Source organism: Protomyctophum parallelum (genome assembly GCF_964188405.1).
Source record: "Protomyctophum parallelum genome assembly, chromosome: 1".
Classification (NCBI taxonomy): domain Eukaryota; kingdom Metazoa; phylum Chordata; class Actinopteri; order Myctophiformes; family Myctophidae; genus Protomyctophum; species Protomyctophum parallelum.
The window spans coordinates 77,496,095-77,513,460 of NC_139697.1; the positions used below are offsets into that span (position 1 = coordinate 77,496,095).

At 44.2% G+C, this 17,366-nt stretch overlaps 1 protein-coding gene across 1 annotated transcript in view; it reads right to left on the reverse strand.

Annotated features, from left to right (window-relative positions):
* The window catches only part of LOC310875352 (two pore channel protein 1-like), an 18,993-nt gene extending 4,090 nt beyond the window's left edge, over positions 1-14,903 (reverse strand). The window contains exons 1-19 of the mRNA XM_083788557.1: positions 14,531-14,903; positions 14,218-14,363; positions 11,184-11,354; positions 10,612-10,725; positions 8,851-8,981; positions 8,321-8,409; positions 7,385-7,419; positions 7,205-7,263; positions 6,382-6,481; positions 6,170-6,286; positions 5,704-5,825; positions 4,704-4,752; positions 4,534-4,591; positions 3,914-3,958; positions 3,443-3,553; positions 3,243-3,315; positions 2,977-3,090; positions 2,149-2,310; positions 388-506 (exon numbers count right to left, since the gene is read on the reverse strand). Coding sequence (XP_083644683.1) covers positions 388-506; positions 2,149-2,310; positions 2,977-3,090; positions 3,243-3,315; positions 3,443-3,553; positions 3,914-3,958; positions 4,534-4,591; positions 4,704-4,752; positions 5,704-5,825; positions 6,170-6,286; positions 6,382-6,481; positions 7,205-7,263; positions 7,385-7,419; positions 8,321-8,409; positions 8,851-8,981; positions 10,612-10,725; positions 11,184-11,354; positions 14,218-14,363; positions 14,531-14,666 — 1,951 coding nt within the window. The 5' untranslated portion in view covers positions 14,667-14,903. The remainder of the gene's footprint in view (positions 1-387; positions 507-2,148; positions 2,311-2,976; positions 3,091-3,242; positions 3,316-3,442; positions 3,554-3,913; positions 3,959-4,533; positions 4,592-4,703; positions 4,753-5,703; positions 5,826-6,169; positions 6,287-6,381; positions 6,482-7,204; positions 7,264-7,384; positions 7,420-8,320; positions 8,410-8,850; positions 8,982-10,611; positions 10,726-11,183; positions 11,355-14,217; positions 14,364-14,530) is intronic.
* Positions 14,904-17,366: the final 2,463 nt, after the last annotated feature.

Here is a 17,366-nt window from a genome sequence, read left to right on the forward strand (position 1 = left end):
AGTTACAGTATTTTTTGGGAAGGGGGGAGGGGCCCTTTTGAGCAGTTTGAGCAGGCCGGTTTACAGTAATGTAAAAAACAAATAAATATTTTGGCTGCATATTTGTGTGTTATTGTTGTGAAAAACGTTTGTTAACAATCGTGAAAAACTGTAATCACTTAGTCTAAACCCTCTATTCTTAGTGTACTTAGTTGGTACCAAATTATTCGCCAAACATAGCCATTCTACAAGCTTAAGCGCATCGAGGCATTGTGCGTTTCTAGATCTACTAATGTGGGGTGAATGTTCCCCACAGAATAGAGATGCTGGGGTTCAAGTGGTTAAAAGCACCAACCAGATGGCACGTGTATACTAGAGAAACAGAATAGCAGCAAGTAGTGTGTTTACCAAAGCTTCTGAGAACGTTGTCGAAGTTATTGAGAAAATAGTAGCCTCCCTCCTTCAGTTCTGTCCTGTTGCCTACGGTGATGTTGGTTTGTCTGTAGTATTCTGTCACCCAACTGGTGCTGAGGAGTTGATTGGATAAGCAGAGCCACAGTTAGTAGAAATCAATCAACAAAACAAATGTGTTTTGGGGTACAGCAACGACTGGTGTTAACCACTTTCAACTTTCAATATATAATTTCATAAAATAACAATAATTCAGTCAGACAACTCACGGATAGATTTAACCAATGTTTATTATAGAATGAGAATACAAGTGTGCATACGATATTACACTTGGTGTTCGGCTCTGCTGCATTTTCTCCCTGCTCGGCGCGATTAAACACCATCATAAAACATTAAGAGCAGGGAGATAGATATACAATAAAACCCCCATGGGGAGCATAAATAACAGTGCCCACCGGTGGTGGTGGTGGTCGCCAGTACACAGGTTCATGTATTTTTTTAGTTGCATTATAATCCCCAAAATACAAAATACATGAACCTGGGGACTGACGCCCTCTACCGACAGTGACGTCAGGACTTTGGTGCTCTATATGCAGAGGAAGGCAAGGAAGTTAAGTTAAGCTTAAGTAGCCCGCCCAATTGATCAGCTGACTACCACATCAGCGAATGACGTGTGGGACACTAATACACCCACGTAGTAATGCAGCATGTTAACCCCTTGAGTATAGTATGCACCTTTGAGCATGGCATGAACCCCCCTCGAGTATGTCTGCCTGAACTAACTCTGCAGGCTACGCATCACTAGTTAACTTATTACTAGCCCACAGCGCGGTGGAGCTTGTAATGTACATCATTTGTTCTTCCTGGTTGTCACCCCCCCCCCCCCCCCCACACACATTTTAAAAGGCTGCCATACTGTATGTTAATGGTTTGGAGACAAATTAATTTAACTTGATTCCAATTAATAGTAATGATTATTTACCATTTGAGTACATACCTTCCATCCGTATGTACTCAAATGTTTAATGCTTATAAAGCAACAGTGAAACAGTATATGTCCAAAGTCCATAACATATTGCAATGTGTGTTATCAGTGACCTATGGGGTGGTGCATATCAATAAGATAAGATACTGTACAAATTAATAGGCCCATTTAAAAGTTGATGATACGGCATTGGCGTGGATTGTTTTATGTAAGAAATCTGTAACTTGAATCACTGAATGTACCTGTGGCTCTGTTTCATAATGATTATGGACTCAACTAAATGTACGTATGTTTTGTTCTTTTAGTTTTCACGGTGTCTTGGTGACTGGAGGAGTTGGAGAGGCCATGTAAAAATAAACCAAGATAAAGACATCTGTATGATGTGTGGACATTCTGTTGAACCTGTGGCAGCTACATCATCCTTTCATTGTAACCTTGTACCGAGTACACCAGCGACAGCGTGATATAGTACAGTACAGCTGCGTAAAAAAAATATATACCGGTATAAATAAACATTTTGTAACATACATTTTTTGTTGTGAAAGCTAGGCCCTTATTCTAAAGTAGTCTGGCATGTCCACCAGTGTGTGTGTGCCCTCACTTTATCGAAGTCGGTATGGCCCTCATGGTAATAAATCCTGCCCAGCCCTGAAGCGTTTAAGGGCATTTGTAGAGCACTGACATCAACCTCACAGACAGACCCAGAGACACACATCACCCACCCACCACAATTTGAACTGTATACAGTAGATACACAGCAGATGGATACTCACTTGCAGCAGTTGGGGTAGACCACAGTGGCAAAGGACTCCATCCCAACAATGGCATAAGCATAATAGAACATGCCTAAGGTCAGGCTCAGACTTGCCATGTTGGGGAGAAGCCCAAACATGATGTCCAACATGTCACGATACCTCCGCGTTATTTGAAAAAACCTGGGAGAGGAGAGAGAGAGAACCACATGCATGAAGCCGCACCATCGTTACTCAGATCACTTCACTTACTTTACTTTTGATTATTATTACAAAACACAATACATTAACCACTTCAGGCTATTTATAACGCACTTTACATTTGTGAGAATCTCAAAGTGCTACAATGTGAAAATGCATAAAATAAAAACAGAAGAAACATCACACCAAAAAGCATCTAAGAAACGGGAACAAAACATTTAAAACATAAGATAAGGGCATAGCTATAAAGAAAACTTTGTTAAAAAGGAAAGTCTTTAGATCCTATAGCATATATACATTTCAGCCATTTTAAAATTGTGAGCTTGTAGATCTTTGTGCAAATGAGTACTTTCTATGTACATTTTGATACAAATTTGGAATTCCGGACTTTTACTTAATTGTAACAGAATATTTGCATATTGCAGTATTGATACTTCAATACAGTACCAGGCTATATGCAAGAAACATAAAAAACTTACACACTTTTCCTGGGCTGTGTGTGCTCCAGTTCCTGTTGATTTGATCCAATGAAAGCCAATGAAACTGGTCAGATGACCAATGATATCCAATGAAATCAACAGGAACTGGAGTACACACAGCCCAGGAAAAGTGTGGATAGAATAGGCACTACATTGAATGGAGACCCACCTTAGAAGCCGAAAAGATCTGAGCATTGCTGTGGCATTTAAGTAGAAGTGCATATTGACAAAGACTTTAGCAATGAAGCACAGGGTGGCAAACACCGTCAATGAGAAGTCAAACCTTTGTTGAGGAAGCACAACAGTTAATATACACGCAACATGAACTTGCTTTTCTAATATATCTGCACTGCATGTGTCTTTCTAAATAATAGCCATTCTTGGATTGCTAAGTACTGTTAAGATGTCACACGTGAGAGGAAGGCCAGTACTCACACATTCCACCAGGATCTGAAATAAGGCCTCAGCCCCAATCCTGTTATTTTCAAAAGCATATCCGCAGCATAAACTGGGGAGAGTCGGCGAGAACAGAGATGGTGTCTGTTAGGGTGTAGGTCAAGCATTTGTATGACTGCTTTACCATGTTGATTTCTATGGCTTTTGTATGTGACTGAGACAGAACATGGTGTACTCACTGGTTTGGAAGACAATGAAACTGTATCGAACAGCCATCATTGGAAGGATCTTACTACTTTGCATGTATGTCTCCACAACAATCCACAAGGCATTAACAGCCACCACTACGACTGCAGGTATAAGGACAGGCATATGAATAGAATACTGTATGTCTTTCCATGTTGCTAAGAACAAACAGGTACTGTACTGTATGTTAAGTTAAAGGTATATTCAGTGATTTCACTCAAAAAACCGTAGGTTTCGTTTTTGGCTGTGGGACCCAGCCTTTCGTCCAATCAGGATAGAGAGTCAAAAACGAAACCTAAGGTTTTTTGACCCCCAGGGGTTAACAGGTGACAGGGAGGAACTCCTTATATGGCCAGCACACTCTATAGTAGGGAGGATTATCACAACAAAACAAAAAAATAAGTGATATTTGAATTAAGTGAAATCACTGAATATACCTTTAAGTAATTAATGAATGCACTCACACATCGTGTATTCGAAGGCCTTTGACTCCACCAGAAGATTGATGCCTGTTAAAAATTAACACACGCACGCCCACACAAATAATAAATACTCAGGGTTTGGTGAGCACCCATTTAGACATTTGATATAAATTTGATCAGACATGTGCCCCCTTCCTATACAAACCTATTTTAACATCAAACAAAAATTTCACCATAATGGATTCATCGAAAACACCCGTCCTTGGTTCTGGTGACTGAAATTGTCCTTCTAATATGTGCGGGGTGTGTGTTTTTTTCAATATATTTTTATATTTTGGGGGATATATATATATTTTTAATAAAGTAAAATAAATAAATTAAACAAGTAATTGAAAAAGCACATCCCTCACACATTAGAAGGACAATATAGTCACCGGAACCAAGGACAGTGTTTTTTAACCGATTCATCTGGTTAAAATGGAGTTTGAAGTTACAATGGGTTTGTATGGGGGGGGGGGGCGTATTGATACAAATAATATCAAATATATTAAAGTTTGAAAGTGAAACATCTCTTTAAAGTATTTTTGAAAGCTTCTCAATGAAAACACTGACTGAGAGAGAGAGAGAGAGAGAGAGAGAGACAGACAGAGAGAGAGACTCACCTTTGAAGATGGTCTGGTGTTTAAGGTCATCATACCAATGTCCTCTACTTTGTTGCAGCTGGTCATCAAACACAGAGAACCATGTTGGCAGACATCCACAACCACAGACATACAGGAAGTGCAATAGAAAGTGCATCTAAACAGAGTGAGGTCTTAACACGTTAACTTACCTTCCATTTAAGGTCAATGATTTCGTAGAACTTATACAAGTCATCTTGGCTGTAACAGAGGAGCAGAAGTAGAATTGAAAATTGAAAATGACGAAACATGTTTCACCCCAATGAACGTATAGCGTCCTAGCCTGGGTTCCAGCATGATTCAATGAACCTATAGCGTCCTAGCCTGGGTTCCAGCATGATTCAATTAACCTATAGCGTCCTAGCCTGGGTTCCAGCATGATTCAATTAACCTATAGCGTCCTAGCCTGGGTTCCAGCATGATTCAATGAACGTATAGCGTCCTAGCCTGGGTTCCAGCATGATTCAATGAACCTATAGCGTCCTAGCCTGGGTTCCAGCATGATTCAATGAACCTATAGCGTCCTAGCCTGGGTTACAGCATGATTCAATGAACCTATAGCGTCCTAGCCTGGGTTCCAGCATGATTCGCTGCATTCTGTGGATTTGTATTGTTCCGTCACTACTGAGTAGCAAAGTGACAATACAAATCTATAGAACGCAGCAAATCAGGCTGGAACCCAGGATACTATAGCGTCCCAAATACTGTACTGTACTGTACTGTACTGTACTGTACTGTACTGTACTGTACTGTACTGTACTGTACTGTACTGTACTGTACTGTACTGTACTGTACTGTACTGTCACTGTACTAGCACACCCGAAATCATCATATATACAATTAATATGTGCGTGTGTGTGTGTGTTTGTGTGTGTGTGTTAGGTTGCGCAAAGGTGGTGAAAAACAACCATGCTGTTTTCGTGCTCATACCCAGCCAGGCAGGGACCCACCCAGCCAGCCAGCCACCCACCCACACACATAGCTCCGTAAGGGAGTGGTTGCACCACTCAAAAAGTGGTTAAGTGGTTCAAGTTAGGACTGGAATATACACATCTACCTATATACTGAGTGGATACAGGAACATTACCGTGGTGCACCACCAGGGGTCTCTATAGTACTTAGTAGGAAAGTGCTTGTGTGTAGTGGTGGTACCTAAGCATTGCAGCATCTGCGTTGAGAGCTTTAAATGTGAGTAAGCGGTCTCTTGCGGACATTCGCGGCCTGTAGAAGCGCATTAGGCCATCAAAGTGCTTCAGAGAAACACCGTTCTGCATCTGGAGTCAACACGCATATGCACGCGCACACACACGCGCGCGCACACACACACACACACACACACACACACACACACACACACACACACACACACACACACACACACACACACACACACACACACACACACACACACACACACACACACACACACACACACACACACACACACACACACACACACACACACACACACACACACACACACACACACACACACACACACACACACACACACACATAATGGTGTTATGCATGCACCTCATAGCAACTGTTTTATGAAAAAATGTATAAATTCGGATGTACATTTTATCCAACAAGGAAGACTGTGGGCCTACTGTACCTGTCGGCTAACTAGCAGTCGGAAGGCATTGTCGATGGCGGTGCGTTTGTGAAGCAGTAGAGATTTAAACTTCATCTTTTCATGATTGTTAAAAGTATCATACACCACTGCCAGAAGCTGTGGAGGGAACAGAGAGTGAGAATAATGCAGTGTTAGTGATGTTTAACAGCTAACAGAATATTTAAAATACAGAGAGCTCAAGTTGAGTATACCAAGTTCATGATGAAGTACAGTTCTGTGGAGAGGTAAACAATGAAGAAGATGCAGGACCAGGGATTCTTGGCATACGCTGGCATCATCACGTCAGGGTAACTACAGGAAATAGGGAAGATTGTTCTCAACCAGTGACACAAGTTACATAACAGAAAGTTGGTTGATTAAAAAAAAAAAAAAAAAGGAGGCCATGCAGACTTGTGGTGTTTGGAAAACATTTAGCTGAGCTACAAAATTAGGAAGGAATTTTGTCATTATGCTAATTAATTCCTCCCCACACACATTTGTGTGTTGTATGCTGTTGTATGCTATACTGGCTCGGCAAAGCATTGCGACGGATTCAAACCCCCAGCCTCTGCGCCAGTGGTGGTCAGGTACTTAAACCCCCAGCCTCTGCGCCGGTGGTGGGCAGATACTTAAACCCCCAGCCTCTGCACCGGTGGTGGGCAGGTACTTAAACCCCCAGCCTCTGCACCGGTGGTGGGCAGGTACTTAAACCCCCAGCCTCTGCGCCGGCGGTGGGCAGGTACTTAAACCCCCAGCCTCTGCACCGGTGGTGGGCAGGTACTTAAACCCCCAGCCTCTGCGCCGGTGGTAGGCAGGTACTTAAACCCCCAGCTTCTGTGCCGGTGGTGGGCAGGTACTTAAACCCCCAGCCTCTGCGCCGGTGGTGGGCAGGTACTTAAACCCCCAGCCTCTGCGCCGGTGGTGGGCAGGTACTTTGCCACTGCTCCACCTGAACGCCCCATGATGCATATATCTTGCCTACATGTGTGCAACGGGCTCTGAACTGAACGGTGTGTTCTGGTCTGTTGTGCTTACTTTGCTGTGGTCAGCAGTACAAAAAGATTGATGATGCTGTTCTCCAGACTGTTGAAGTACTGTGGGGAGGAAAATAGACGCAGATCAGTATAAACTCTGAGAGTGAGACACAAACGGCTATCCAGGAAACCAGACATACCCAAACAAACCAATGTCCTCCAGGCTCTATATCAAACATACCTGATCAGCAGGGTTTGAGGAGAACAGACAGTATCCTGAAAAGAGACAACAGACTATGATCAAACAAGATAGAGAGCTTAATAAAGGAATCATTAATCCAGTTTTAGCTTCACCCAGCTGCTCAGATATGCTCGGGCGGAGTAGCTACAGTATAAGTGTCTTGCTCAGGGACATATTGGGCGGCCCGAAGTGAAACGGTGAAATTCTGATTCTGCAGACTGCCCCGGCTTCTACCCTCTAGTACACTATGAAAATTGAAAGCTCAATGTTGAACTTGATCCATATAAAACAGTTGCACACTTATGTCATACTCTGAGGGGTGGGGAAAATTGCCATTTGTGCTAGCTTACAACTAGCCCTCTATAATCTTTGCTGTATTTAGTGATGGCAGACTGTAGTATGGGGGCGGCGGTGGCTCAGCATGGGGCGTCGGTGCTCAGGGGGAGAGTGGCCGGATGGTAACCGCAAGGTTGCCAGTTCGAACCCGGGCTCCCCCAGAGTTAGGGCCGATTCATACTCCTATTTTAGAGCCGAATAAAAGTCGGTTCGGCGCTGTAGAGCCTACAATGTGTCGTCATTTGAGGTTCGGGGGGGCGGGTACTGTCCTAAAGTCGGCTCTTCAGTGCTATAGAAAATTTCTGACGAGCCAAAATCATTTCGGCACTACAGCGCCGAAACAGCTGTAAAATAGGAGTATGAATCGGCCCTTAGTGTCGAAGTGTCCTTGAGCAAGACACTGGACCCCTAATTGCTCCTGATGTGCTGGTTGGTGCCTTGCATGGTTCCCGATGCCATCGGTGTGAATGTATGTGTGAATGGGTGAATGTAATGCACAATCTAAAGCACCTTGGATAAAGGAGCTATATATAAATGCACCATTTACCATTTAGTAGTAACATGCAACAAAGTACAAGTCAGGCAGTAGATGTAACTTACCTATGACTGCAAATATAATCATGAACGAGAACAACATGAAGAGGATTTCAATGAAGACGGGAAGTGACTGGAAAACATGACGCAAGTTTCTGAAAGGAAGGAACCATGTTGTCAGCGATGACAGGGCCCGAGTGTGAACTTATCAATATATACACATGGTGTTCAATATAGTTGCTATTGGCTAGAAACCGTGTATCTCCATATTTTATTTTTTATTAAATATTTGTTTTCATAAATGAGTGCATTGTTTTATACATTGTTATATGGCGGTAGTGAAAATGGAAATATTAGACAATTTATCTAGTATATGTCTATACTGACATGCACAAAATAGAGACGCTAGGTTTAAAGTGATTAAAGTCTGTCTATGGGTTTCATAAAACAAATTAAATGTATTAACAAGAGCTTGTGACTAAATAATAACTACATTGGATCCATTAGAATACAAGTTCCTTTTTACATTTCCTGAAAGTAACATGTTTTGGACATGCAAGGTGTCTGCCCTATAGCGATGGTGTTCTGTACTGTACCTGCGTACTGCACCGCAATATGTGCAGTCCACCAGAAATATGGGTCTGAGAGCTCTGGTCAAACGCATGTGATATTTCTGTCTGACCAGAACCACAGCAGCCTCCACGAACAGCAGTACCAACACGCACGTCTATGTCACAGAGAGAAAAGATGAAAGGACTCAATATCCTCCTAATCACAACACATTACAAAAAAAAACATTGTATAATAAATAACTTATAGGGTCAAGTATAACTGTATTGTAATCTGCTACTAACACTATAAGTATAAGCACTCAAAAGTAAGCCACAGGATCTACCAGCTGTAACAGAAATAACATAAAAGCTCAAATGTGTCCACTTTGGTGTTTTTGTATGCATTATTTTGTCCTATTAAATCTAATGACTTTTTAATGTTTCCAATTATTGCCGAAATGTAGCTTTAAGTTAATATTTCTTTGCACTTAGTTACATTTAATAAATATTTACTTTGGATGATCATATAATTTGGCAATTTCTGTGCATGTTATATGATCTACTGGGCAACAAATTTCAACGTGAAGTTGATGATAAAATTGACAGCTTAGTCATAGTCAAGTAAGTAGCCTTAGAAACCAGTGGTTACCGAGTCATGTGGCAGGAGCCTATCTCATGTTTATGTAGTAGAGCTTGTTGTTCAAGTAGGCCTTCATCCCCCAGCCATGATGTATGAAGTACACCCCCTGGACATTATGCTATAGTACCTGGACCAGGGATTTACCCCTAATCCAACCCTTGATGTTGTTAGTGCCAAGCAGGGAGGCACTGGGTCCCATTTCTTTTTAATAGTCTTTGGTATGACCAACCCCAATCTGCCTGTCCCAGGGCTGACGCTCTAACCACAAGGTCACTGAGCCGGTATATACTCAGTCACTGAGCCGGAATATACTCAGTCATACTTCTCTCTTTTTTATTTGTTTGTCATCAGTTTCCTCCTATAGAGTGAAAAACTGCAAGTAGACCTAATGTCAAAATACAAGATACTTACATAGCCTCTGCAGTAGTAGTAAATACGGTTTGCAAAACAAGCTGTAGGGTCTGGTCCCATAAAGTAAATAAATATATTATAAAGAAATATCAACCCTTTAGTTTCTTATTTAATAGACTGACTTTTGATGGACATTATGCTTCCACTACTTCATTGTTTTAGACCTACGGTTGCTTTAAGAGTATTTATGAGTGCTTATAACTATAGTTATACAGTGTTTTAACTTATAAGTAGATTGTAATGCATTATTCATATGTTTATTATGTGTTATAGATATGGTTTTCATCACGCATGCACACGCACACGCACACGCACACACACACACACACACACACACACACACACACACACACACACACACACACACACACACACACACACACACACACACACACACACACACACACACACACACACACACACACACACACCGCCTATTTACTACTATTGTAATTCTTAACCACTTATACCCTCTGGAGTTACAGTAGTAAACTGGACTTAAGTTGGCTCTGTTCGACCACTTCTTTCGATCTGCACAAAATCTATTTGCCAAAAATAGCCAATCTACAAGCTCACAACGTGTTGCATGAACGGTTATTTTTGGTGAATGTTCCCCCAGAATATGGATGGTGGGGTTCAAGTGGTTAATGATGTATTTTGTTTTTGTTGCTGCCTGCTACAATGCTGAGCCAAACCAAAACCAAAGAATTGTAATGTTAAATATTGAATCATATAATCCGATATCATCAAGTTACCTTCAATATGGACCTCTTGTGTCGCATGAAGGTGCGGATACCCAGCCAACGTACTTTCATGCACAGTTCAAATGCCACCATGACCAAAGTCAACAGCTCCACAGTGGCATGGATCTACAAGAAGCATGGCATACCATTACCCTGTATTTATCCATCGATACTGCAATGTAGAAATACTCTGTTACAAGTAAAGATCCAGAATTCCAAAGTATTGCTAAAGTATTGGTATCCAAATGCACTTAGAATAAGTAGAAAGTATACAATGTATAAAACAACTTTTGAAAATAGCAGATCTACAAGCTTGTAGATTGTCAAAGTTAAAATAGGACTGAAGTGGTTAATGTATGTTTTTTAATAATCAAAATTTACAACGTAACTAAGTCTTCAATATTGTAATATTGAAAGTATTGCAATTTGGATACTATACTCCAGTAAAGTAAAAGTACCTCAGAATTGTACTTAAGTACAGTACTTGAGTTGAGTACATGTACTTAGTTACTTTCCACCACTGTCCATCGGTGTGTGAAATACTAGACTTAGGCGCGCGTGTGTGTGTGTGTGTGTCCACTTACACAGATGCTCAGTTTAAACACGGCAGGATGCTCGAACAGTGTCAGCATCAGCAGCAACAAGCCTGTCATCAGCTCCATCATGTAGAACAGGTGGTTGTTGGCCAACAGGTACGCAGCCAGTGCCTCCTTGTTGAGAGGGTGGGTGAAGAATTTATCGTTGTTTTCCCCTTCCTGTGTACGAACCAGGCAGAAGCAACATTTTGTCTGAACAGAAGTGGGGATATTTAAAAGGTAAAACGTTCCGAGGATAATATAATAAAAGCCACTATCATCGTCATCATCATCATCATATCTTTACCATTATCATCACATGAGCTAAAGGCTACCACTAGTTATTGTCACGATCAGAGTCAGAGGTGTGTAGGACCCAAGCGCAGGACAATGGCAGAGGAAGAGGCAGACACAAGGCAGGTCGAGTGCACGGTGGTTTATTAACCAAAAACCAGGTACAGGAACAAAACACAGGAAACACGAGGAAACTAGGGATAACTAGGAGCAAGGAAAAACACTGGGACTAGGAAATATACAAGGAACCACAAGGAGCTAGAATACACTGACAACAATTTACGAACCAACAAAGAACTGAAAACACAAGGGCATATTTATAGACATGGGATAACTAGACACAGGTGAACAAAACTCAAAATCAAGACAGGGATTGGCTGGGGGACTAAGAGGACACAGGTGGAAAACAAAGACTGATCACAACACAGGTTATAGACAAGGCAGGTACAGAACTACAGGGGAAGACAGGATGGCACAAAACAATACTACAAAATAAAAGGTACACAAGAAAACATAACATGTCACGGACCGTGACAGTGCCTCCCCCTCAAGGGATGGCTTCCAGACATCCCTAAACATCCCTAAACATCGAGCAGGGTGGGTGGTGGGGGTCTGGAAGGAGGGGCACTGGGCCATGGGACCAGGGGCTAGAAAAATAAACTGGGGCACAGGACTAAACACCGACTGGCATGGACTGGGCAGGGCAAAAAAACGGTCAAAACACAGAAACAACTACACAAGGAATCACACAGACAGGCAGGCGGGCAAACACACAGACAAGCACACAGACAACAGGTGAGACAAACCGAGGGACAGACAGATCAACTGACAGACAATCAGGCAGGCAGACAGACATGATGTTTGACACAATAGGCGGGTAAAGGGGTCAGAAGGGCGACAGGAGGACTGGGGGGTCGAAAGACGGACAAACAGACAGGCATTCACACTAGCAGACAAGCATACAGACAGACAGGCGGACAGACAGACAGGGAGAAGGACTAACGGGCTGGTAGGTGGGACAGAGTGGAACAGAGGGGGCTGGGGACTGGACATAGCCTGGGGAAACTGAGGGCCTGAGACATGGGGGACAAAGGGGCTGGCAGACGGAGAAAGGGAGCTACGCTGGGAAACTGGAGTAGAAGGGCATGGAGACAGGGGAACCTGGGGACAAGGAGACACAGTCACTAGAAGCGAGGAGCGGGGGTCAGGTGGCACGTCGGCGGGGCCAGCCGACGGGGGGTCCGGCAGGATGTCGGCGGGGACGGCCGACGGGGGGTCCGGCAGGACGTCGGCGGGGACGGCCGACGGGGGGTCCGGCAGGACGTTGGCGTGGGCAGCCGACGGGGGGTCCGGCAGGACGTCGGCGGGGCCAGCCGACGGGGGGTCCGGCAGGACGTTGGCGTGGGCAGCCGACGGGGGGTCCGGCAGGACGTCGGCGGGGCCAGCCGACGGGGGGTCCGGCAGGACGTTGGCGTGGGCAGCCGACGGGGGGTCCGGCAGGACGTCGGCGTGGGCAGCCGACGGGGGGTCCGGCAGGACGTCGGCGGGGACGGCCGACGGGGGGTCCGACAGGACGTCGTCGTGGGCAGCCGACGGGGGGTCCGGCAGGACGTCGGTGTGGGCAGCCGACGGGGGGTCCGGCAGGATGTCGGCGGGGACGGCCGACGGGGGGTCCGGCAGGACGTCGTCGTGGGCAGCCGACAGGGGGTCCGGCCGGATAGTGGTACAGAAGGCTGATAAGGTACCAGGCAGGGCTGGGGGCGGAGTCACGCTGGGCAGCAGTGGAGTCTTGGCCTCACCGGACAGCAGCTGAGACTTGGAGTCGCTAGACAGCGAGGACTCAGTATCGCTTGCCGGTGGACACTCAAAGTGGCTGGTCAGCTGGGGCTCCTGGATGCTGGGCAGCAGAGACTCGTAGGCGCTGGGCAGCAGAGGCTCGTGGGCTCTGGGCAGCAGAGGCTCGTGGGCGCTGGGCAGCAGAGGCTCGTGGGTGGCAGGTCGGGCCTGGAGTAGGCCACGCGGAGAACCTGTTTCACAGACTCGATCTTCTTCTCTGCACTGGTGGACGGACGAAGGCAGTCTTCCATTATGGAACTCATGGAGAGCAGCAGTTTGGAAAAATCGTCCACCTCTGCATTGTCCGCTGGGTCCATCGTGGTTGGTTCGTACTGTCACGATCAGAGTCAGAGGTGTGTAGGACCCAAGCGCAGGACAATGGCAGAGGAAGAGGCAGACACAAGGCAGGTCGAGTGCACGGTGGTTTATTAACCAAAAACCAGGTACAGGAACAAAACACAGGAAACACGAGGAAACTAGGGATAACTAGGAGCAAGGAAAAACACTGGGACTAGGAAATATACAAGGAACCACAAGGAGCTAGAATACACTGACAACAATTTACGAACCAACAAAGAACTGAAAACACAAGGGCATATTTATAGACATGGGATAACTAGACACAGGTGAACAAAACTCAAAATCAAGACAGGGATTGGCTGGGGGACTAAGAGGACACAGGTGGAAAACAAAGACTGATCACAACACAGGTTATAGACAAGGCAGGTACAGAACTACAGGGGAAGACAGGATGGCACAAAACAATACTACAAAATAAAAGGTACACAAGAAAACATAACATGTCACGGACCGTGACAGTTATGAGTAATACCACAACTATAGTAGCCTTTAGCTCGTGATGATAATAGTGTTTTTTGTCAACTAAAACGGACAGTTCAGTGCTTGTGAATACCTGCAAGTAGATAGCTGCCTCCTGGTAGTTCATCTCCCAGATGTGCTGTAATGATGCATCTTGGGTCTTTCGGTTTTGTGGGCCAGGCTTTATAACCATTGCATTGTTTATTATGTTGTCATTGCCATCTCCAGCAGAAAAAGAGGCTGTAAAATGAGAAAAAATAAAAAAGGAAAACTACTAGGTTGGTTGCTGGAAAAAGTGGTAACAATGTAAGCATAAACGAGTCCGCACACCAACAGAGCTCCAAATGTTACCACAGTAAACTTTTACACTTGGGAACATCAATCGGTGTGCAAACGTGTGTACCTACCGATGCAGTCTAGTTCTAACTGCTGGATGTATGAGTTCTTTTGGAATGGAATCTCCTCGTGGATCTGCTCTTCATGGTGCTTGGCTGTTTGCATTTTCTCAGACACACTCACCATGGCTAAGCATGTGTGAAGCATATAGTCCCTTGATATCCGCCACAGCAAAATGTGCAGTATGTGTCAGTCATTCACAGTCCACAGCTCCAGCTCCAGGGTTCACACACCTCACCTCCAGGGATGCAGGCAGGAAAGTTCCTCTCAGCAGCACTGATACAGTATGAGTGATATCCTTTCCAGAAAACCACTGATGATTAGTCTTCTTACAAGTACATTTCATACCTACCCGAAGTGCTGTATCTCTAGGCCAAGCGGAGAGCCCCAAGTGACTCTAGACAAACTACTCAAACACAATGCAAATCAAACTAATTGCTATTTGACAACTTGCTCCTGCTAGAAAACCTCTTGACAGTAATCCGGGTTGCAGATCATGATGTCAGCAGATTAACAGAACTGTCACAGTAACTTTAGCCACACCCAGAGGAAGACCCATACGGGTCAAAACCGGCTGGCATTATATGGCTTTTTAATTTAACATTATGCCCTAAAGTAGACAAAAGAGAAAGGAATAGGTCAAGCATATCGTTAAAATGCCTTTATTGGTTTGGGAACAACATTTTGAGGTTTCACCTGGAGTTCACACTCACTCTCTTAGCTGAAGCTAAGACAGTTGTTTCAAAAGTTTGCATTCACTAGATGTAGAAGATATATAGGGCTCTTTCAACACACAAGAGGAAGTATACAAAGAAAAAAAAAAAAACGTAATTTAGTTCCACAAAGAGGATACTGTTATCTTTTTAATCTGCTCTGAGAAAGCCTGTCTGGAGTTTGTCCACTTCAAACCTTTTGAATTAGGCTACTGTTATCTTAAGCGTAATAAATGAACAAAATAAAGACTGGACATAATCAACTCCACTACTGTGTGGAAGCACAGCCAGTGTAGTTACATGCAGAGTTAAAAGGCCACCTTGACCAAAGCTAACACTTCGATGTTATGAACCCACAAGAAACATACAGTACACAAATTATCATGCATTATCCATTGGTGTGTGTGTGTGTGTGTGTGTGTGTGTGTGTGTGTGTGAGTGAGAGAGAGAGAGAGAGAGAGAGAAAGAGAGAAAGAGAGAGGAAAAGAGAGAGGGAGTGAGAGATAATTATTTCAAACACATACGATAGTGTGTCCACTTACATAGACGTCCAGGTGATGTGATGGCACAGCGGGAAACCTCACACACCATCAGCAACACACCTGTCAGCCATGTCAGAATCATGGTTTGGTCAGTATCATGTTCAGTATTATGTCAGTAACATGTCAGTATCATGGTCAGTATCATGTCAGTATCATGTTCAGTATTATGTCAGTAACATGTCAATATCGTGTCAGTATCATGGACAGTATCATGCTCAGTATCATGTCAGCATCATGGTCAGTATCATGTTAGTATCATGTCAATATAATGTCAGAATCATGGTCAGTTTCATGGTCGGTATCATGACCTTATTGTTGATGGAAAATGTGTATGTTGCCAGTGCCTTTTGGTTCAGATGGTGGGAGAAGAACCTATCATTGTCTTCCCGCTAATATACTATACAAAATAGCATGCCTAAAAAGCAGACATGAGTGACATTTCTCTTTGGATTTTCTAGTTGAAAGCCATTCCCTTTTACCAACCTACATGGAGACATCTTATGCTAAGAGAAAGGGTGGGGTTGACCTCACTGCTAATCATGTCATATTTCATTAACATGCTTACTGTAGGTAGGCAAATCCCCTACGTTGTTTCATTAAGTCCTTCCTTACCCACTTGTTTCAGACTCAATGGTCATCTATGAAGGTAAAGTTAATTCAATTGCGAAATGACCTTCAGAAGAATTTGAAATAATGCCACATGCCTAAATTGACACATGGCTGGCAAGTTTGAATCGGACACCCTGAGACACATTGTCCTGGCCGTGGAACAACTGGCCAGATCTATACTCTTGCAGGGATCCTGGAGAAGGCCTGGGAGTATGCATATCCGGTCTACATGTGTTTTGTGGATTTGGAGTATGAGATGAGGGGGACCTTGTTGAGGGCCGTCCAATCTGTGTACACCTAAAGCGAGAGTTCAGTCGGAATGAGATACCCCAGGTGAAGTTTTAAGTATCTCGGGATCTTGTTCATGAGTGAGGGGAGGACGGAGAAGGAGAATCGGAGCAGCAGGGGCGCTATTGCAGTCTCTGTACCGCAGCGAATACAAGTGGCCGAAATTAGTTTTCTTTGATGGGTGGCTGGCATCTCCCTTAGAGATAGGGTGAGAAGTTCAGTCACGACTCGGAGTAGAGTCGCTGCTTCTTCGTCTGGAAAGGGCATCTGGTTAGGATGGCTCTCGAGCGGCTCCCTAGGGAGGAGACCCCCGGGCAGACAAAGGATGAGATGGAGGGATTACATCGACTCAGTGGCCTTTGGAACGGCTCGGGATCCCCCAGGAATGTTGATCTGGAGCTCTCTGGTGGAACTGTTGCCCCCACGACCCGACTACAGACACTCAAGCCGCTCACTCAAGCCTCTAGACACAGTTTACCACTCAGCCCTGAGGTTTATTACTGGTGACAGCTACAATACTCATCACTGTACATATATGGTAATGTGGGCTGGTCTTCTCTGACTGAAAGACACAATAATCATTGGCACCTTTTCATATATAAAGCCCTGATTGGAAAATTACCACCATATATTTCAGCCATGCTACATCAGAAACCTAGTCGCTCCAGTGATTGGCTATGCCTTCTGGCTCCTTT